General features: G+C 46.3%; 2 protein-coding genes across 6 annotated transcripts in view; both read left to right on the forward strand.

The window, feature by feature from the left end:
• COBL (cordon-bleu WH2 repeat protein) overlaps positions 1-23,420 on the forward strand; it is a 223,593-nt gene that overhangs the window by 162,869 nt on the left and 37,304 nt on the right. The window lies entirely within an intron of this gene.
• On the forward strand, positions 14,205-15,227 carry LOC120234057 (acidic leucine-rich nuclear phosphoprotein 32 family member E-like). Its single transcript, XM_039235698.1, is given in 2 exon segments — positions 14,205-14,866; positions 14,869-15,227. Coding segments are annotated over 2 exon segments (777 nt in total). The 5' UTR covers positions 14,205-14,250; the 3' UTR covers positions 15,030-15,227.

Consider the following 23,420-nt stretch of genomic DNA (forward strand, 5'->3'; position numbering starts at 1 on the left):
CTTCTCCTGCACCTGCAACCCCACGCCTCAGTGAAGCCTAAAGTTGTCATCAGGGATGGAGGCTCTAACAGCATCTTCTCTAAATCATCTTTGGGGTCCACCTCCTCCTCCCTGGCCCAGTACCGAGTGGGCTCTGGCTGTTCCACGCACTGCATCCAGACACCAGAGTTTTCAGAGGAGGAAGAGAGACTGTGTCTTCTAATGGTTTCACAGGGAACCTTTCCCAGAAGCCCCCCCACTGTGGATCTTTCTCTTACGCCTCACTGACCACAGTTGGGTAATAGCTGACCCAGTCTCTGGTGAGAACGGATTCCTGGAGATGATTGAAGCCCATCCCGGCAGCTGGGGACAGGGTCAACTTCTCTGGCCCACTCTCCACTCTCTTGGGCTGCGACCCTTGGTGTGGTTGCCCTCTGGAGAGTGTAGGGCACGTTGCGAGTGAATGCGCAGAGAGGGCTGTGCTCCAATGGCGGAGATTAAGTGGATGGCTAAAGATGGCACTGCCAAGCGTCTGAAACTCAGAGTAGACCAAGGGACCGCCCTCTTCAAAGGACGTTTTCAAGGCAGGACTGGCCACTTCACGCCTGGCCTCTGCCTACATTTCTCCTTTCCTGCTTCTTCAGACCAGAGGAAGAGTGGAAATCAGAGCTCCTGACGTTAGCACATGCCCACTTGGTACTTGGAGACTGGTTTCCTCATAATCTTCGCCACTTAGAGGATAACAGAAGTGTGTCTGACCAATCCACGTTGGAGTCCTGTGTCTCATTTAAAATTACTCCCAGGGGTGCCAGGGTGGGTCCATCGGTTAAGCGTCTGGCTCTTGATTTCGATTCAGGTCATGATCTCATGGATTCCTGGGATCGAGCCCCACGTCGGGCTCTGTGACTAGAGCAGGGAGCCTGTTTGCGATTCTCTCTCTCCCTTCCTCTCTGCCCCTCCCCCACTTGTGTTCACTCTTCCTCTCTCTTTCTCAAAATAAATAAATGTTTAAAAAATAATAAATAAAATGACTTCCTGCTATAAGAAGCATAATTTTATTTCTTGTAGAGTGAGCTGCCAACAGGACAAAACGCAGCCTTTCCAAAGTCGGCTGGGAGCCAGTGTGAGGTGTGTGTGCCCAGCTTTCAAGGTCTTGGTCCCTGCCATCCCCTGGGGTGGAACTGAGTCTCCTCTCCCCCAGTTCCTGCTTCCAGCTCCTTCCTGGCAGCTGGGGCCGGGACAGTCTGTGGAGTGTGAGTCGGTATATACTTACTGCCCATGTAGAAGAAAAACGACTAAGCTGTGTCGCCTCTCAAAGCCTTAAGGCACAGAGGTCCTCATGAATAAGTCTTGGGTGAAGTGCTGCGCTTCTTAGCATAATTACAGTAACAGCAGAATAGCGAGCCCCTGCTATGTGTTGTGTGGTTTGTGTCGTATTAATGAGCTTTCCTGTTAACCTTTGGACACCTGATCACATTCATGGGGGTTTCAAGTGCACGCCTAAGCCAATATGCTTGTGTGTATGGATTTTCTCCCTGTACCTTTCTAATCAGCTTGCTTTCTGTTGGCATTTGAAGTCGGTCGCACCTTCACTGTGAGTCATGGTTATGGAGGCTGTCACTGGCTCACTGGATTGCGTGTTTACAAGATTTGCACAGCGGGTTATGACTGGGCTACTAACACGTCATCCCTTACATAGTCCCATGAGAAGCCCCTGGAGACTTAAAGATCAATGCGTAGAGAGTTCAAATTACCGATCTGCCGTTTGCTTTGTATTTTTAAAATTAAACCATTCCACGACGGTCATTTTCTTATACATCTTCCTAGAACAGGTGTGAGTAAATCAGTCTTGCCTTGGCCATCCATTGCTGGGGTGATTGGCAAAGGATTTGAAAGGCATACGGGAAAAATGGGACCGTGTCCCCTGATCTAAATGACCTGTCAAGTCAAAACACCACTGGCGACACCATGGTGACCTCTAGGTGATTGGTTTTTGATCTGTGAGTACGTATTCCATTCTAAAGAATTGTAAGGAAATTCTAAAATAGGGAAATAAGACGAGAGAAATCACCTAGCCATTTTCAGTTACAAAATAGTTATTTCAGGGTGCTTAATAGAAAATTAATAATGGATAATATAATATATAAATATATAAAATATATTAAAATGTTTTAATGTAATATAATACATATGAAATATGATCTATTTAAATATATTATACAATACATTTAATGTAATGTCATAAAATATATAAAGTGTGTATGTAACACATAAAATAATAATAATTTGCATTTTAGGGAGTGTGACTCAGCAGGAGAAGCAAGGATCTAGAAGCACACTGGGCATGGCTCCAAGGTTTCCTGGCAAACGGCTGTAATCGAATCCCCACACGCTGGGTCAGATGCTCGCCAAAGGTTCTGGCTCCGTGATCAGCCGTGAGCTTGCCCGAGCACAGAGCATAAGACAGGAAAAGACAGACCGAGAATTTTGCTGACGTCCCTTAAATTGGGACCAATCCTCTTCTTAATGTCACCCAAGCTCTCACCCTAAACTCTGAACCCAAACACTTGGCCTTTTTCAAAACAAAGCCGTTAATCTTCACGCTTGTGACCCACGTACAATTCTGGGAGTCTTGTCCGGGGCGGGAGCGCCCTTGAAGCCTGGCAGGTGTGCGGCCTTCAGAGCGAGCCCAGGGAAAGGCGCGTGTTCTCGTGTGGTGTTTGTCTGCAGCTTCCCTTCCCGGGACAAGGGGGCCGGCCACCCGGCCGCTCCCACAGCCGTGGGAAAGGACGAGCATCTGGGAAAACAGGAAGTGGGTAGTGAGCAAATGAAGGAAGCCAGTGACTGTGGGAGCCAGGTCTGTCCCTACACAGAAGCGCATTGGGAAAACAATAGACCCGAATCTCTAGACTGTTAACATGGTACCTCGCAAACCATTAAATCCACCCAACATAAACTGAAGACCAAACGCTGCTGACAAGCAAAGCAGCGAGAATCAGAGGAGGGCTAGGGATAGTATTTTTAAAAGTCCCGTGAACTTACTTCTTTTGCTGATTCTTTTTTAGTGCTTTATTTACAAGCTGCTATGTCCCCGTCTTGAGAGAAAATGGAGTAATTTAGTGATAACTTCACACGAGCCAGCGAGAACAGACTGCTTGAAATTTCAGGAATTTTGCAAGCCAATCGCTAAACAGAACTATTATTAGAAAGTCAATTATGGGGGTGCCTGGTGGTTGGCTCAGTCGGTTAAGCGTCTGACTCTTTATTTCCGCTCGGATCATGATCTCATAGTTCATGAGATGGAGCCTGCTGTCGAGCTCTGTGCTGACAGCTCGAAGCCTGCTTGGGATTTTCTCTCCCTCACTCTCTCTGCCTTTCCCTGGCACTCACCCTCTCTCTCTCTCTCAAAATAAATTAACATTTTAAAAAAGTCAATTATGTAAGCTGACAAATATGTAATATTAAAAGCAAACATAACCAATACTGAAATGTTGTCACTTCGTAATGACTTTCCTGCATTTTACTATTTCTGGATTTTTTTAGCGTATTTACATGCATTGAGTCAGTGTGACTCAATAATTTTATGACAGTGAATATACTATATAACAGTATGCTACTGCACACTCCTTCTCAAGGCCACAATCAGCGGCTGGAAATCAACCATAGAGGGAGTATTTATGCCGAGGAAATTGGCCAAATTTACACACCACGGCTCTCTTTATTGCCTTGTTATAAGAGAGTGTTATTGCCTGGATATAAGAGATGATTAGAGGATGCTACTAATACAGATTAAATATAAAAGCATGTCATATTGTAGCCAGTACATTGTGAAAAACACCCAAAAAAGTGGGGAAAAAAAAACCTCTTCTCACATATTTCAAAACCCATGATCTGACTCAGTAAAGTCATTCATGTGATTGACAAAAAAGCTAAGTCCCAGCCTCTCTGTCTTAATGGTTCCATTTTCATCTGACTCCTTAGTACAATATATTGTCAGTCTACATTCATTTCAAAACTACACATTTGTCAGAAGTAATAACAGGTTGGCTACAGACGAAAGAATTTGGCAAAAATTAATGAAAGCCTTCTGTGAGAATAAGTTAGTTATGTAGCATTTACAACAAAGAGTATCGTATTCTTTTATTATCGCTTGTAAGTTACCCATCCTTTAGATCGGTAAAACTTTCTATCTATTGATTGATCGATCCCCTTTTTTTTCTAGAGAGCTGGTTACTAACCATTTGCCAACCTACCACTGCAAATATATTTAGGAATTCTGACAGCAAATTTATCTTTGATTTCCATAAGCCACTTCCCAAGCCCCGTGCTACTCACCAAATCACCACCAGTATCTGTGTCTCTTGAAGCTTTAACTTGTAGCATGAAGTCAAGTTAGGCAGAAAAGGGGTTTTTTGGTTTGTTTTTGTTTTTAATACTTATTTATTTTCAAGAGACAGAGCATGAGTGGGAGAGGGGCAGAGAGAGAAAGAGGGAGACACAGAATCCAAAGCAGGCTCTAGGGTCTGAGCTGTCAGCACAGAGCCTGATGTGGGGCTTGAACTTACGAGCTGTGAGATCATGACCCGAGCAGAGGTTGGACGCTCAACCGACTGAGCCACCCAGGTGCCCTGAAAAGCTTTTTTTTTTTTTAACATCAAAAATTAGGAGAACTTTGGGGCGCCTGGGTGGCTCAGTCGGTTAAGCGTCCGACTTTTGCTTAGGTCATGATCTCGCGGTTCGTGGGTTCGAGCCCCGCGTCGGGCTCTGTGCTGATTGCCAGCTCAGAGCCTGGAGCCTGTTTCAGAGTCTGTGACTCCCTCTCTCTCTGACCCTCCCCTGCTCATGCTGTCTCTCTCTCTCTCTCCTAGAAATAAATAAAACATTAAAAAAAATTTAAAAAAAAATTAGGAGAACTTCTTTCTGAACTCATGTAAATGTCAGTTCTCCTAAATGAGACATGGACAGCTTGATTTTTCAGGATTGTTAAATATCGTCACCTGGTTAGTTCAGGAGTGAATAGAATAGGGATGAAGCATTTCCCAGCTGACACTCGTCTCCTAGGTTATTATTTCAGGATTTGTCTGAGACAGTGTGAATTCAAACACAACCTTCTTTATTGTAAGCCCTCTCCCGGAGGCTCTCAGGGCCTTAAGCTAGTGGCAGGGAATAGCCCTTTATCAGATGGGTCAGTCTCCCACTGAGAAGCCTCTCAAAAGGGGTTTGCTCCTTCAGAACAGTAGATCTCAACACGCATGTGCAAGTGAAGGCTTTCTCTGACTCAGTGAGAATCCATCCATATTTTCTCAGTTGATGCCTGAGCCCTCCTCAGGAAGGGCATTATCAAGGTTGGGATGGATTGGTCTGCCATCCAGAGCGTCATGCAACAATGGTATCTGTTTCCCCCCGGAGCTCTACAAGTGCTTGGACATCTTTCCAGGCAGTGACAAATGGCTTTTACCTACCAGTGGGCGGGTGTCTCTGCCTGCAAGGTTTTTAAAGAGGTTTGTAGCAAATCCACGTCACTGTATTTGACAGCCTAGAAGACAACAGTGAGTTCAGTGGTGCTTATGATCTAGTTCTTCTAGGGGATCAATAGACCTTTTTAACAACTGACATCAACAAAAGACAAGGAGGAAATAGAAGAAATAATAATCACGTGATGTGGTCCACCCATCACCGCTCATGCAGCGTTAAGTTTCCAGGGGCTTCAAGGTGAATGATGACGTGGCATTTATTTTGCCGGAGTTTACGTTCATATTTTGCCGTTTATTTCCCCCCAACAGTTTACTGCTGTGCGTCATTCCCTGCTCATGCCAAACGTTTCTGACGGATGTCCCTTCCTGGAGCACCATACCTCTGACTTTTCCCTTGCCTCTCCTGTCCTGACTCTCCTCCTCTTCTTCCACCCGTCTGCATCAAAGGGCTCATTTGTACCCCCACGCTCAACTTTCGCTAGAATTCATGTACACACACCTAAACAACAGAGATGTGTGTGACCGACATTCATATTTCTTCACAGGAGGTAAAGCCTCATATGTGTAAATTCCAGGTTGATGACATTGACCTGTCTGACATGGCCCTTCCGTTGGTTCATGAGTATGTCTCTGTTCAGAGCCTTGCTTGACTCTGATTCTGATTCTTAATTCATGTCTCTTATGTGGCATTCAGTCTCAGGGTATCTTCTCTAATTGCCTTTAGACTGTGACCACAAATTGGCCAGTGTAGTCAATTTAGATACATCTGAAATATTCTGTCTCCCTGGTGAAACTAAGTGCCTAAATAAACGAACCATAAACATAGTCTGTAGGAACTCACAACTCATTATACACACACACACACACACACACACACACACACACACACACACACACACACATACAACTTTCAAGGATTGATAGGACCCAACGTTTTGTAACTGGTTTTCGGATTTTCCTATTCCTGTGTTCTCCACCATGTAGACAGTTTACAGAAAGAACGCAGAGGGAGGAGGATGTGGCTCACTTCATGTTGTCACCCACCTCTTTATGCACCAAACATTGAGAATTTGCTTGATGGTAGGCATCGTACCAACTTGGGGGCTAGCGCAGTGAAACGCACGTGACCCTAGGCCTTGGCTTTTACATACGTGTGGCTCCCCATGCCCGTGAAAAGAAGTAATCATGATTCCATTTGACAAATGCTAGTCTGGAGGTTTGTCCAAGTAGTAAAGATGTTCAAGGGTATGACAAACCATGTCTATCCACATGGTCATGTTGCCTTGTCTTCTCAAGCATAAGATGTCTCTCCCATGCTGAGAAACCCAGCCAATTATTGAGAATCAGCCACCTCAGCATTTAGAAGACAGAGCAGGTGGGAAGAATCACATTAAGATTCAGGGTTTATGAAGAAAGACGTGCTTGCTTCGGGGAATTCTGATGGCTGCACAGTAGTGCGCTCAAACCGGAGAAGCTTATCAAGTATCTCTCCAAAAGATTTTTTAAACTGTTTATTATTCAAAGGAAGAAAAAAAGAAGTGTTTTTTATTTGTATGACTGTTGTCTGGTTGATCACAATAAACATGTTAGCAATGACTAGTGTAGGCATTATCACAGCAGATATTGGTATTAATAATTACAAAATATAAGCTAGCGCTCACAGAAGTATATAGCTAGAGCTATATATAACTAATCTGGTGCCATGTGTTGGCAGAATAAACAACCCAGAAAGTTATGGAAATTACTCACAAGAAAACATAGAACAAGTTAGTGCCTTTTTGTTTTGTTTGTTTGTTGTGTTGTGTGTGTGGTTTTTTTTTTTTTTTTTTTTTTTTTTTTTTTATTTTTGTCTGATAAGTAGCAGTCACTTGGTCTCAAATCATTAAGTGGGGAAAGTCTAAACAAGAAAAGATAATGTTTGCCTGAATGTTGGGGAAAGTGTCAAGATTTATGACCCAGACATTAAGATTGTAGAAGATTGTATATAATTATAGCAATAAGCATTTGTGTAAGAAGTAGCTATTACGCTGAAGAAAAAGGACTGTAGAAAATCTTCAGACAAAAAGAAAATGGGAAAGTGATAGTGCTCATAGAATTATATTGGCTAGGAAAACATAAAATATAATTGAACATATATCAAGCTCTTCAAAAATGGAGGACATAGATGTGTATGTGTGGACATAGGGAGCAAACTCAATGGAGCTACATCAATTCACATGATGAATAGAATCAGCCACGAAATTAGCCAAAGACATGGATGTTTTATTTTTACCTCAGGGCTCTCTTTCACCAAGATGGCCTGAAACACGACTAGGGAAAATTCAGGACAATTCAATGACCAAGATTTAGACATCTACTATGTCCTGACACTGTACAAACCAGCATTAGAATCTCCTGGGAATCAGATTAACTCAGTGAATCATCTTTCGTCAAAGCACTGGAGGGTTTCCTTTCTGGCTCATCTCCAAACCCGTCCCTCCTTGGGGGTTATGCGTTCTCCATTGAAGTCAACAGGAGAGCTGTATCTTTGCTCCATGATGTGACACATGCTATCAAGAGTTACAGGCAGTAGAGGCACCTGGATGGCTCAGTCGGTTAAGCGTCCTACTCTGGATTTCGGCTCAAGTCATGATCTCACAGTTCATGAGTTCAAGCCCCGCTCTGGGTTCTATGCTGACAGTGTGGAGACTCCTTGGGATTCTCTCCTTCCCTCTCTCTGCCCCTCCTCTGCTCGCACTGTCTCTGTCTCTCTCAAAATAAAATAATAATAATAAACTTTAAAAAAGAAAAGAGGTACAGTAAAAGAAATCTCAGTTCCTGCACATTCTCTAACCTGAGACACAGATCAGGCAGACGTGGTGGCTAGCTCCTGACTGTTGACAGAGGAGTCCCTCAGGAATACCAGTTCTATAGCAAGTGCTAGGGTGAAAGAAAAATGATAAGTTTTTTTCAACTCTAACTGGCATAAATTCTGTCATTTTCATCATGGAGACCATATCAGCAATCGATAGTAGAATGTGCTGTAATTTCATGTAATCCTATCTGTGAAGATTCTAAAATTATTTGGCAGTAAAGAAATACTCCAGTTCTTCAGGTGAAACAGTGCGGGAGAATCTTAACGTGGTTGACACACTGGACTTTTATTCTAGCACCCACCATTGCATCCCTGTGGTGATGCTGATCAGGTGCCCATCATCGTGGCTTTCATAATGATTTGGGTTCGCAGCATGATACAGTGTCTTCACTACTTTTGCAATCTGGCTCCTCACATAATCTGATTCAAAACATGTCCATGTGCGGACTAATGCTTCCTGTAGCAAGATATGCTTTTCTTTTCTTTTTTTTAGTGTTTATTTATTTATGTTGAGGGGAAGTACAGCGAGAGAGAGAGGGCAAGAGACTCCCAAGCAGGCTCCACACTCAGTGCAGAGCCAGACATGGGGCTCAGTCTCATGACTGTGAGATCATGACCTGAGCTGAAACCAAGAGTCAGACGCTTAACCGACTGAGCCACCCAGGTGCCCCAAGATATCCTTTTTTATAATAGAGGCAGGATTACCTCTTCCAGATGAATGAGAGGAGATAAGGGCCCTGGACACAGTATGGAATGTGTCCCAAATCACACCAATTCTTCATTGTCCAGGAGTTAATCCCCTCCCAGAGCACGTACTTCTGTCCCCCTGAATAGTGTGTGTGCGCGTGCGGGTGACTGTGTGCGTGCACAGGTTTTAACTACCTCATCATTCATATCCGAGGAATGTGGATCAGGAGAAAAACTCAAAATAGTTCTGGCTCTTACTGGTCACCATGGTGAAACAACAATAAGCAAACTTCAAACGCTGCAGTGAAGACGAAGCTCTAAGTCTTAAAGGAAATGAGTCTTGGAGTTCTCCGCGGTGTATTTGTGGTTTATTTTGTTGTGCCCACGCTCATTTGTCACCCATAGAAACATAGGACTGGTAACCCTTCTACCAAAAAATCTCTTCGCTGGAAACTGTGCGATTAAATTTATCATCACATTCTGTGTTTATCTTGCCCTCCGAGGCTTTCTATAACCCTCCTCTTTCTTAAGAATATAATACATTTTTATTACGAAGGTTGAAGCTGTGTAAATGTCAGAAGGCTGTATCTTCCCATCTCCTTCGGCAAAGAAGAAAATAGAAAGAGATGAAAGGTACTCAGATTATTTAGACTGGCTACATTTCTTCCAGGGCGATAAATCTGCCCTCCAGTCTTTAGGGAGTAAAATGGGGGTGGGTGGGAGGGGTGAACAGCCAAACGTATTATCTGAGTCAGAACACAGTAACTAGGGTGCAGCATCCTCTCTTCTTTGGCTCGTGAGGAACTAGTATTGATGAGAAAAGGTCTTCCTTTTGAATAAGAAGTGGTAAATGAGGAATATAAGGACTTCCTGATTAGCACAAGTTTCAAACTAAAAGGAGAAAATGGATGGCAGGTCACCATATCTGGCCTCCAGACATGTCCCCTGGGCTGAGCAGCGTTGCCACTATGAAGCCATTTGCCCCACAACTCCAGTCTCCTGACTCTACATAGGCAGAAGTGGAGAGGTGAATGGCAAACCTTGTAGAGCCGCCGTTTCCAGAACAGTGAGAGAAAATGTAATTCTTGGTGGGAGTAAAGAGCATTTGTGCCTCTGGCCCATTTTTCTCATTGACACTTCTGTCTAATCCCTGTGGTGTTGGATTTACAACCTCTCTGGATCAAGTTTCTTGGCCCCTCTTCTCTCAAGTAGGCCAAGCCCCAGGTCTGCCCTGCAGGCAAAGTGTTGACAAAACCAGCAGGGGGAAGGTGCTAGAAGGCAGCACTTGCCTTCTGAGTGTGTGCCAGCCCCTTTCCTGTCCCTCTCATTGCTGTGACACATAGGTCATGTGTGAAGACTGAGTTAGGTTCAGTGAATATAAGAGTACAGTTTTAATTTTTTTTAATGTTTTATTTATTTCTGAGAGAGAAAGAGGCAACGTGAGCAGGGGAGGGTCAGAGAGAGAGGAGGAGACACAGAATCGGAAGCAGGCTCCAGGCTCTTAGCTAGCTGTTAGCACAGAGCCCGACACGGGGCTTGAACCCATGAACTTTGAGATCATGACCTGAGCCGAAGTTGGACGCTTAACCGACTGAGCCACCCAGGTTCCCCTAAGAGAACAGTTTTAGATTGAGACTTTCAGTCTCTAGTGCTGGAATAAGTCTGCATTGAATACTGCAAGTCGAAGTAGAGAGAGAAAGTTGATGGGATTTAATAGTTTTTGTGTCTTCTTTGTTAATGGTTTCACTGACATATAATTGGCACATACACACACGAAAACCTGTATACACCTGTGAAGCCATTGGCCCGATCAAGACAGCAAGCAGCCAGCATCCCCGTGTCCCTTTGTGTTTTCAATCTGTACATGTGTGTACACACACAAATGAAAAGTTATACACTCAACTGCACAGATAACCTTAGGACCATTCTGCAACTCCAGTGGGAAAAGCTAGCAAAGTATAATTAAAAACATTTTTTTTAATGTTTATTTATTTTTGAGAGACAGAGCATGAATGGGGAGGGTCAGAGAGAGAGGGAGACACAGAATCTGAAGCAGGCTCCAGGCTCTGAGCTGTCAGCACAGAGCCCAACACGGGGCTCAAATTCTTGAACCACAAGATCATGACCTGAGCCGAAGTCAGATGCTTAACTGACTGAGCCACCCGGACACCCCGTAGCAAAGTATAATTTTTAAAAGTTAAAATTGTAAATTGAGAAGTAAAGCTCTATAATTGACCAAGGAATTGTTCAAATGTAGAACATCAAGTGTTCGAATCGATGACGTCTGTGATAGAGTTGGTTGCCTTGAAATCTGACCAGAAGGAACTAGTCACAACATTCTTGGTCAAAGCAGTGGTTTGCATGCATTATAGGGGACATGTCCACACACACATGCTTGTGCACACACAAGCCCTTGAACTCTTCCTCCTCTATCCAGAGTTTCAAGAGGAAGCGAAAAGATTGTTCTCAACTGCATAATTTTCTCCTGCTAAAGAAGTATGAGTGTGTGAATGAAGCCAGACACTGGGTGAATTTAGCCCAGAGGAGCCCACCTGCCCATCTCGGGAGAGGCAAGGAGCTGCACTGCAGGGGTCAGCCACCTGCTGACCCCGCCCCAGTTCCCTAGGTTAGCAAGCACCCTAGGGGCCAGTTTATTGCCACCATCCAACTTCCAGAGCAAGGAGTGCCTGTCCCTGCTTGTTTCAACCACCAGGGGGAGCACTGATTATCCCATCGTAGGACAGTCATCAGTGTGAACAAAGGTTCAAATGACAAACGTCAGGGCATCAAGTTTATTCCAATATTATGCTGCAGCCGGACACATGCACGAACAGAGCAGGCTTCGATGACCAGTTCATAGGGTTGAGCCCCCTCTGTGCACAAAGTAGGGAAAGTGAGACCAGAATAGCGTAGGCCCTTTCCCGCCATCACACGGGTCAGGAGAGCCTGGGCTCAGATCCAGAGTCTCATTTCCTCTTGCTGATGGGGTGACGGGACCTAAAGGGAACAAGGATATGGCGGTGTGCGTATTTGTAATTATCTCCATATTTCAATCTGCTCCTCTACATCTGTCCATCTGCCCATCAACCCGTCATCCGTCCACCCAGTCTTCCGATACATGTGGACAGGTCAGAATGGCACGCGGTAATAATGGCCATGCTGCAGGCTCAGCTGCACACGTGTACAAGGATCATGAACCTGACCGCTCCGCCCTCCCTGCAGCGCCTACCTTACCACAGAATTAAGGAGAACACGATCCCTTCGTGGTGACGATGGGCACTTGCACAGGCAGCAGTCCCACACAACCCGCAGTGCACTCCAGCCCCATTGCTCGCCTCCCCTCAGCACCTGCACCTACACCCACCTGGCTGCCTGGTGGCCGGAAAGCACCAGCTGCAGTGGAAACAGCCCTCGCGAGGGCCGACGGCGCAGGAGTTTGCAGGGTGTGCCTGTGGAGGGGACTCAGTCCTTGCTGGTTCCCTCCCCGGAGGGGATAAAACTGCCCTCTGCATGTCTGCGGGTTAACCCTCTCCTGCTGCCCCCTCCTTGACGAGTTCACTGCTATTGGTAACATTCTCATTTTACAAAGGAGAAAACCCAGGCACAGACGTGATAGGAAATGTGTCGGAGGCCGGGCGCAAGAGCAAGTTGACATCAGGCAGGACTTGAACCCTGCAGCCTGGTCTGTGTGTCCGTAGAGGACAGGCATCAGGACCTGCTGTTTGCACTGGGGGAGGGGTGGGGGTGTTGGTCTCTCTCGCTGGAAGCCCACCCCAGAGCCAACAGCTATGAGCAGAGCCGTCGGGGAAACCCTCAGCTGAGAGAAAGGATGGGCCACACAAAAGCACCATGAAGGGGGGCCCAGCACAGAAGGAGGTTGGAGGACCCCAAACACCATCCGGACAGTCACCTTGTGGTAGCATCTCTCAGGCTCACAGATTGTACTAGGCTGCCTGCTGCTTCAGTGTTTTCGTCACAGCAGCACGTGCCCAGGTGTCTGAGCCTGCTCGGGCCGCTGTGACCCCACAGCCTGGACCACCCAAACAGTAGACACCCTAGCCTTGCCGCTCTCGAGGCTGGGAGTCCGAGGTCAAGGTGCCCCACACTGCTGGTTTCCTGGGACCCCTCCCCTTGGCTCGCCATACTCCTTACTATGTCCTCACACGGATTCCCATGCAGGTGCACACCTTGGTGTCCCCTTCTTACAGGGACACCGGTCATGAGGGCCAAGACCCACCATAGGGGCCTCATTTTAACTTAATTACTTCTGTAAAGACCTCATCCAGATACAGACACGTTCTGAGGTGCTGGAGTTGGATATATCCAGACTTAGAGGGAACACTGCTCAGCCCAGAACGGGGGGCAGTTGGCCTGGGGGGACACACAGGCTGCGCAGTCTGAGCTGTGCCCACAGCAGGAGCATGGGGTAGCACGCATGCCCGGCCTCGCCGCCTCTGTCTCCCGAGGGGCCCATTTTGCCCATCACAGGCCATGGCCCATGCTACCTGGTGCCACGGACGGGCCACCACTGCATGCGTGTCCTGTCTCTGCCGCGACCTCAAACTGCATCCTTGCCACGCAGCTCACCGAGTATCATCTGTGGCTCCATCACACCCCTGTCCTCACTTCCAAATAGCACCATGGAAGGCGGGCCGAGCCAAGAGTCCTTCGGAAATGTTCCTGCCGCCCAAGAGCAGAGCTCTGCTTTCCTTCACAGTCCCCAAACTAAATGTCCCTGATCCTTGTCCTCGTCCCCGGTCCCCACACACCTCTGTCAGCTTTCACCTGGATCTTCCAGGCATCTGGGAATGTGCGTACACATGCGTGCACACACACACACACACACACACACACACACACACACACCCCAAACCTGTCGGGTCTCTTAGCCGCCTCAGAAATACGGGGCTTTGGGGCTCAGTCTCGCAGCAGCCATTGAAGGGGAAGGAACTGCGGGTGTGTGTGTGTGTGTGTATGTGTGTGTGCGCGCGTGTGTGTGTGTGTGTGTGAGTGCATGTGAGTGCGCACGAGTGTGTAGACAAGGAGGTGGGGACAGTCGAGTTAGAGTCCCAACTCCTTGGACTCCATTTGCTCTTCTCTTCTTTCTCCCCCACACCTATCTGGTGGTGGTGGGCATTTATATTTGCTTTTCTTTTCATTCATTTCCACATCTTTTACAAGTTAAGGGTTGGGGGTAGTGGGAAAGGCAGGAAAGGGTAAGGGAAGGGAGGAGTAGCAGAAGAGCAAGAGGAAGACATGGAGATGAAGAAGAGGATTAACCTGGAGTTAAGGAACAGAGCCCCGGAGGGGGTGACAGAATTCATCCTTGATAATTGCCTATGTGTCAATGGGGAAATCGAGGGCCTGAATGATACTTTTACAAAACTAGAGTTTCTGAGTGTGGCTAACGTGGAGCTAAGTTCACTGGCCCGGCGGCCCAGCTTAACTAAACTTCGAGAGTTGGAACTTAGTGACAATATAATTTCGGGAGGCTTGGAAGTCCTGGCCGAGAAATGTCCAAATCTTACCTACCTCAATCAGAGTGGAAACAAAATCAAAGATCTCAGTACAGTAGAAGCTCTGCAAAATCTTAAGAATTTGAAAAGCCTTGACTTGTTTAACGGTGAGATCGCGAACCTGGAGGATTACGGAGAAAGTATTTTTGAGCTGCTGCAGCAAGTCACCTACTTAGACAGACTTGATCAGGAAGATAATGAGGCCCCGGACTCAGAAGAGGATGATGATGAGGACGGAGATGAAGATGATGAAGATGAAGAGGAACATGAAGCTGGTCCACCTGAAGGCTATGAGGAGGAGGAGGAGGAGGAGGAGGAGGAAGACGAAGCAGGCTCAGAACTGGGAGAGGAAGAGGAATGGGCCTCTCCTACTTGATGAAAGAAGAAATCCAGGATGAAGAAGATGATGATGACTATGTTGAAGAAGGGGAAGAAGAGGAAGAGGATGAAGAAGAGGGACCTCCAGGGGAAAAAGGGAAACGGGATGCGGAAGATGATGGAGACGAAGACGACGACTAGATCATTCTAAGACCAGATTCCCTAGAGGTCCTGGCTGTGCAATAGAGTGATCACATCTTTTTTGTTTCTTCATGTACCATAGTGAACCCTCCAGAAAATAACCCGTAACTTTTTATAGGAAAAGCGTGGTTTTACTATTTTTGCCTTATCATTCCAAATAAGATTTACTAGTCTGTTAATGATCATACTGTATGTAGAGAAAAAATTGAGCCCATTGTGAAATTCCTTAGCAATTGATTTAGAATCTTCATTTTTCTCTTTCACGCTCACTGTATTAGTTACTTTTAGCTCCTAATTAAAACACGATCACTTTTACACAGGCGTAGTTTGGTGCATTTCATTCATAAGGTTTTAAAGTTATTTATAGTTAACCGAAATCATGGTCAGCTGGAATATGAAATGAAGTCTCTTGAATGAGAAGTTGGTTATTTTTTTAGAGGTGACCCAGAGACCTTTAGTTTGAAGGCAATGACTTCTTTTTTTTTTTTTTTTTTTTGTATACTTTTTTTGTGACTTGAGTAGCTTGGAAAGTAGGAACAGAATAGTAAAGGTTCTACTCAACAGTATAGTTAATGGCTTTTGTGGAGGCTTCTGAAACCTTTTCAAGTCAGGTGACTAACTAAAGATTGTGTTTTTGAAGGAAAATTGCTTGCACAAAGCTCAGAGACTTGCAGGCAAGCCCCCTTTTTTTTTCAAGCTGAAGATCACAACATGCAGAGGGGTTGGTTATTTTGGTTTGTTTTTAAATGCATTCTTTCTTTTCCTCTCAGAAATTCCTTTATGATCACTTTCATTTCTTGTTTCACTCCTCTCCCTCTGTCTCAAAAAAAAGAAAAAAAAAAGTTGGGAGCCTTCTGTGATACCCAGGAAAGCGTTTAGTCTTTTATACCTCAGCCACCTTTTCAGACTTCTGTTTCAAACAAGCGAAGTGAAAGAAACTGAGTACTTTCTGAGATACGAGTATTATTACCAGTACACTTTTATGCAACAGGTCCTGTTTACTGTAAGTCATTTTTCATTGACAAGATGTACAGATCGTATCATTAGGATGAAGGAAAAAAAAGCAGAGGAGGCTTTCAGAAGCAGCAGTAATATTCCTCAAAAGTCAGAACAATTGCCTGTTGATAATGAACGAGACGTTCAAGTCAAATTTTCAAGTTCGCTTCCCAAATGATTTAGATACCACACTGCAAAGTATTTCTAACTTTTCTGAGTAGAACCTTTAATTCTTCTTCCTATAGCTTTAAGGAATTACCAGATAGAGCTTTTAATTGGAATATACTGGGCAGTTGGAAAATATTTGAAACTAAATCAATATTAAAACTTAAGATTTGGTTTCAAGTGGATGTTGATTAAAAATCGAAAAATATTTCGGGACGAACCACATGTTTCTACATATGGCTACTAAATATAATAACGATAGACAAGTACGTCCCTGTTTTTATTGTGGAGGCTCCATGGTCAAGTCCATTGCTTTCGAAATCTTGGCCATCTAAATGCTTTTCCACTTTGTTTTGGATATCTGGAAGTTTTTCTAAAGTTAGCATCAGCAAATTAATTGAAGTAACTGGGACACATTTAAATTACTGAGTGAAGAACTGGTTCTTTTTTAGTTTCAAATGTTTAACTTGGGGTTTTAGAGTAAAATTTACGAAGTTATTTGTGGGTAAACTAACAAAGGTGCAGAAGTGACTGAAATAAACTCATGGAATAAGTTTCATGGGGGGGTTAGGTGGGGGGAGAGGGATTGGAATCTCCAAAAGGCTAACATTTTACTCCTTTTTAACATTTGAAATGCTCTGTTGTAGTCCCGAAGAATTCTCATCACATAGTATATGCCAGACTATAAAATACTTATTTTTAAAATGAAATCTGTATATTGACTTTCTTATCAATCATCTTACTGTGCAATCGAAATTAGAGTTCTTTGGTTTGGAAACAACATTTGGAGCCTCCAAATGACTTTTTAAGACTTACTTAGCTTTGTGGGTGGTATTTTCAAGCAAATAAGTAAGGGTGGATTTTATATTTTGTAGAAGTTTTTGGTCCTATTTTAATGTTCTTTGTATGCCGGTATGTATATAGTGTATTAAATTCCTCAAAACTGTCCTTAAAAAAAAACTTTGAAGTTAATACTTTTGTGCAAATGTTTTGAATAAAGCCATGACAGCGTTAAAAACAAAACAAAACAAAACAAAACAAAACAAAACAAAACAAGAAATACCGTGGCTTTGGAGATAGTTCATAATAAGCTCAACACACCCTCTTGTTGTCCCGCTACACTCTGTGTGCATCGTACCTCGGTGAAGGTGCTTTACGTGTACCAACTTCTAGAGGTTGCTCCTGAGACCCGTGTGATTCACGCAAGTCTCACGTCTCCAATCCCGTCCATCCCAGCAGATGCAGGTGGTCACTGGCTTCTCCCCATGGGGAGGGTTTCTGAGGAAATGGGGCCCACATGCTAACCTGGGGGGTCACGGGCTGTGTGGCCGACAGGCCAGGGACTCTGCTCCGAGCCAAGCTGGGCTGCCTCTCCATTGTTTGCCAAACCTGCCGAGTCAGTTTTTAGGCTTTGTCTCTTTTTGGTTCCAATCAAAAACAACATTAACATCATAACCATTTTTAAGTCCCCAGGGCAGTGACAGCAACTGCATTTACAGTGTTGTAAAGCAGATCTGCAGAACTTTGACATGGTGCCAACCCAAAATGTTATAATCGTTCAACACCAGCTCCCCTTTGCCCCCTCCCCCAGCCCCTGGTGCCCACCATTCTACGTCATGTTTCCGTGACCTTTACTAAGCTAGGAATCTCGGGAGGCAGAAAGCTACAGCATTTGTCTCTTTGTGACTCTCTGATTTCATGTAGCACAATGTCCTCAAGGATCATCCATGTTGTGGCATGGGACAGGACTTTTTTTTTTAATCGTTTTTATTATTGAGAGACAGAGCATGAGCATGAGCATGGAAGGTGCAGAAGGAGGGAGGAACACAGAATCTGAAGGAGGCTCCAGGTTCTGAGCTGTCAGCACAGAGCCCAATGTGGGGCCCAAATCCACCAACGTGAGATCATGACCTGAGCCAAAGTCAGAAGTAGGACACTTAACTGACTGAGCCACCCAAGCCCCCCCTCTTTTTTTTTTTTTAAGGCCGAACAATATTCCATCTATGAGTAACCATATCTCATTTATCCATTCACCTGTGGGTAGGCATCGGGATGCTTTCGACTCTTGGCAACCGTGCATAGTGCCGCAATGAACACAGAGTCCAGATATGTCATGGAGATCCTACTTGCAATTCTTTTGGATGTATACCCCGAAGGGTGTTTGCTGGTGAATCAGTACGCTTTTGCCGATAAACAGAGCAACTCAAGCTGGCCTAATCCGCAAAGAAGTCTGTATGTTGCCGCAATTCTAGAGGTTGGGCAGGCAACCCAAACTCTGCCATGAGTGAGAGTTTCGAACCAATCACGGAGGCTCTGGGAGCACCATGCACTCACTGGCTGCCGCTAAAATGCACAGGCCAATCGCCAGCAAGGAGGACAGGATTACCATGTTTGATTGGACGGTCAGGGTCCATCTCCCAGGCAACCCAGATGCTAGGTCGGGGTCCATTTCCCAGGTAACCCAGATGCTAAGGCATATCAACCACATCCACTCAAGTCTAGCATAGGCTGTTAGGAGTGCAGACCGGAGCCAGTGGCCTTGGGCATCTTAGCCACCTCTCTGTGCCAGAGTTGTATCTTGAGAACAAAGGTGGTTTTGAGACTTACACCTGTGAGTACCTGTAAAGCCTTTAGAACGATGGCCAGCTCTCAACAAATCTTAACGACTAGGGAAGCGCCCACCATTTAAAACACAGGAGATTGTGCGTTAAAATCTTGATTTCTGCTCCCCCCCAAAACACACACACACACACACACACACACACAACACAAAAAGCTAGATATGACAACATCAGTTTTCATCATGAAAGAAACAGCGTGGAGCACAGCAGTAGCTGCTCACTGTAGACGGACACAGACTCTTCTCTGGGGCCCATCCCCACACCTGGCCTCACATCTGTCCCTCACAGATGGTCCCTGACCCCATACACGTGTGAGGCTGGGGCCCTGCTCTCATCAAACTGGAGCGATAAGGGAATTAAAGCCCTCATTTTAAAAAACAGATAGATGGAGGGGCGCCTGGGTGGCCCAGTCGGTGAAGCGTCCCACTTCAGCTCAGCTCATGATCTCACGGTTCGTGGGTTTGAGCCCCATGTCGGGTTCTGTGCTGTCAACACAGAGCCTGCTTCAGATCCTCTGTCCTCATCTCTCTCTCTCTCAAAAAATCTATGTTAAAAAAAAGTTAAAAACCCAGAAAAATGTAAATATTCCATTGTCAAATAAGCCTGGGGCAAAACCGTTTCATTTTCTCCTTCGCGTTTCACACGAATGATGCTGGCTGTTTTTCTACCCTCCTCTTTTATCTTAGTATGTTAGATGGACTGCACATATTGCCTTTGAAGAGACTTCTTAAAGGGCCCCACACTCATGAGGTGTGCCCCCACTTCTGGGGCACTCTTGGGGGGGGCGTGCCCTCACCCCTCCTTTCCAGGGCTGCCGGGTCCTTTGCAGCTCGGCAAACAGGAACACCACTGGGGTTACTCCCGTATGCGCCCTGGTGTGGAGGTCAGCCTGTCCCTCTCCCCGGGATGGCCGAGCCAGATGCTGCAGGCCCACACATGCCACTGCGAGGTCCCAGGTGCCAAGCAGGCTCCGAACGGCCTCTCAGGACACGTCGGGCCCTGCCCACGGCTCACAAGGAAAAGATCATGTTCTCCTCCAGCACTTGCAGATCAGCAAGCGCCCAGATTTCCATGGGATGATGACACACAGAAATAAATAGGCCATGGTGTCCTGTGGGACCGCGCGAGCCGTGTGGCTGCTCTTAAACTGGCCTGATTTGGTTCAGACCTCTGGAGTGTCATTGGACACTTCTGAGAAACCACCAGTGCTGACAGAGAAGCCTCTCCCCGAGTCTCAGATGGGAGCCTGAGCGCCCCCCCCCCCCCCCCCGCCCCGGACACCAAGGCTGTGACTGGAGCCATTGCCCTGCAGTAACGTAGTGACTCAGGGCTGCAGCCCAGAGCTGCAGATGACGGAGGCGTCACTCAGAATGGCAGCTGTGCCTGCGGGCAGGTGTCCTTCAGGCTGGGCACGCGGGCAAGCCAGCAAAAAGATGAACCCGGTTGTGTCGTTCCAGACGCCCACACCCAGTCTGCTGTTCCAGTGTGTAGCACTGTCAGAGAGGCGCACTGCACAAGTAATCTTAGAGACTTACAGTGATGGATTAGCCTGTTGGCTGAGTGTACATGTTACTTTTCAGAACACTTTCAAAGCACGAGAAAGGTAATGAGCAGTTTTAATTAGGACTGTTTTAATCCTCTTTGCTGTTTAGCCCCCATGGGCCTTCCAAACGTGTCTGTCTCCACATGGTGTAAGGCTGCAGTTCAAGAATGATCACCTAATGCATGCCAGGCACCAGTGAATGGTCACCAGGCAGAGGGGGATTAAAACACCAGAAGAACTCATACCTTAAAGGGACAAGACCCTAGTTCTTCATTCTTCTCCAGGCCCTGGGGATGACCTGTTTGATGCCTTGGGTTATTCCATCCTCAGAAACACAGCAAACCAACAAACGAGGAAGGGAATAATCCCAAGGGTGTGTCCTGTTGCAGGGCCAGAAATGCAGATCATGCCAGGACAACAGTGGGAGACAGTGCCCCTTCGTGCTCTTGGGAAGTCCACAACCCTGAGCACCAGGGGGGGTGCATATAATTGCAGTGTCCCCTGTAAGAATTCAGGATCCCAAGAATTGCGTGTGTCTGATTTCAAGCTTCGTGAAGTGGAGGCATTTTTAGAGACAGTGTTGGAGCTGGGCGAAGGCGTTATTCTACTAAGAATATTCGGGAAAGGGAAGAGGGGAAGGGAGCCTGTGAGCAAACGATGGCCTGTGTGCCCCACCAGACCTGCTTGATCAGGGTGTGACTGAGTCAAGGTCCTGCTCAGTCAGATGGATAGCAAGGACAAATGTGTGCAGAAAAATCACACTTCTCCACGTTTAATGGTTGGAGCTGTCCATGCTGAATTTTACCTGCAGAGGACCTCGTACTCAAATATACAACTGGGTCAAGTTTAGTAAACGGAATCAAGCAGGACCCCATTCCCACTGACCTGTGTCGTGAGCCAGGCTCTGGACGGGCAGGATACCAGCTCTCACAGAGACAGCTATTCTGGGAAATACCATTCAAGAAAATACACCTTTCCTAAAGAACAGACAGTGCACTTCTGCACCGTCTTGTCTTTCTTTTTTTCTTTCTTTCTTTCTTTCTTTCTTTCTTTCTTTCTTTCTTTCTTTCTTTCTTTCTTTCTTTCTTTCTTTCTTTCTTTCTTTCTTTAAGAATTACCCTCAAATAAGCCTCATGAGACAGTCAATCCTGTTTTTTGTAGCCACTGTGCAAAGTAACTCTATCACCCTCTGGACTCACCTGCCCCAGAAAGAAATGACTGAAGATATTTGTAAAATTCGAGATACCGCAATGCTAAGGACTGGCCGTTTCTAAGGCCGGTGGTAAGAAGGTCACATGTGGAAAGGGACAGCACAAAGCTTTTGGGACACCTCACCCAGCATGACAAGCAAGAGGGTGACCTTTCTCAAGCTGCGACATCCCTCTGGCCTCCCATTCTGATACGGATTTGGACCAGAGCGTTCCTCACTCTTCCCCATTCTCCAAATACCATGTGCTTTGCGTGTGAAGTCTGGGTCGAGGGTAGGTCCACACGTCCTTGGCCTCCCAAAGGAGCACCTCGGGGCAGATAGTCTGTGGTGCAGATGTGCGTGGGCCTAAAAGCCAGCATCTACTGCAGGCGAGAGAGAGCGCGCAAGAACACTGTAAAAATCTGTGCTCATGAATAATCCCTGCACCATGCCCTATACTCAATGCAGCAAAAACAGCCAAGGGTGTGTGTTGAATTTAGAGAGCCCTCAATGCTCACAAAACATCTCATGTAAGAGAGTTAAGACATCCGTTTGTGGGATGCCTGGGTGACTCCCTTGGTTAATTGTCCGATTCTTGGTTTCAGCTCAGGTCAGGATCTTGCGGTTCAGGGGATCAAGCCCCGTGTCAGGCTCTGCACTGACAGCGTGGAGCCTGCTTGGGATTCTTTCTTTCCTTCCCTCTCTCTGTCCTTCTCTCTGCCCTGCTTGCTCACTCATGCGTGCTCTCTCAAAATAAACATTAAAAAAAAAAAAAAAAAGAAATCTCCTTGGGGTGGAACTGTGAATGCAGGATTAGGAAGTCACATGAACGTGTACTTTTCAACTATTAAAAACGTGAAGTACAGAGAAGAGTAACAGAAACATGCAGATGAATTATGGCTAATGTACTTCTATTTATTTAGGTGTCCACAGTTTTTTCTGTTGCTAGAAAGAGCTCAGTGGAATTTCGGGGAATGAGAAAATCAGGGCTTCTGTTTGGAGTTGGAGAAGCCGTGGTCATCTTTTCTTGCCACGAGCTGGGTCCCTGCAGATAGGAACCTTGGCTCTGAGCACCGGGCAGGAGATCTGACCCACGAAGACGTGTGACTGCCAGCCTGAGCGGGCATGGGCAGTGCTGGGCATGCCCTGGACGGTGCCATGTACACGTCCAAGGTGAGATCGGCTGGAGGCCGCTTCCGACTGTGTTGAGGCAGGTGCCCATCAAGAAGGCAATGCCCACGGAGGATTCGTAGGACACACATTGGGATAGAGCATTCCTGTGGCATCTGGCCTGGAAGACCCAGGGCTCAGTGTCTTGGGGGCAGAAAATGAAAAGTACCAACAGAGAACCATGAGAACCAGAGAGAGGACAGTCCATCTGAGCCTTCAGAGGGGACACAGAGGACAGGCCACAGGGTGCTCTCCCAGAACTAGAAAAAATGGCAAAGTAATGACAGTCGTCTGAGGCTATCTGTCGGGATGGATTTGGTCCTGAGGACAGAGCGAAAGCAGGTAGTCTGGAGAGGTACAGAGGAGTTCCCACTTTTTCACCAGGCCCCCCTGCCCTTCTGGGACTTGCTCACCCATGGAACCGTTCGCGATGTTCCCTCAACCGCCAGCTGCTCTGAGGGGTGATCCACTGAGAACAGTGAATGCTGGAGGCAGGGGTGAAGCCTGGAATATGGGCCTGGGGCAGCAACCACCCCAAAGGGGAGGTGAGGCTCAGCTCTGGCAGACTGACAAAGACATGCAATCAGGCAAGTAGATGCTGTCTCTGCCGCTGAACTCCTCAGGCCGGGCACAGATGGGTGTCTGCAAAGGCTCATGGCCTGCAGCATTCCCCAGGTAGGTTTGCCTCCAGACCCCTCCCCCGCCAC

The sequence above is a fragment of the Hyaena hyaena genome, unplaced genomic scaffold, assembly GCF_003009895.1.
Source record: "Hyaena hyaena isolate Hyena2069 unplaced genomic scaffold, ASM300989v1 scaffold_101, whole genome shotgun sequence".
In the NCBI taxonomy this organism is placed as follows: Eukaryota; Metazoa; Chordata; class Mammalia; order Carnivora; family Hyaenidae; genus Hyaena; species Hyaena hyaena.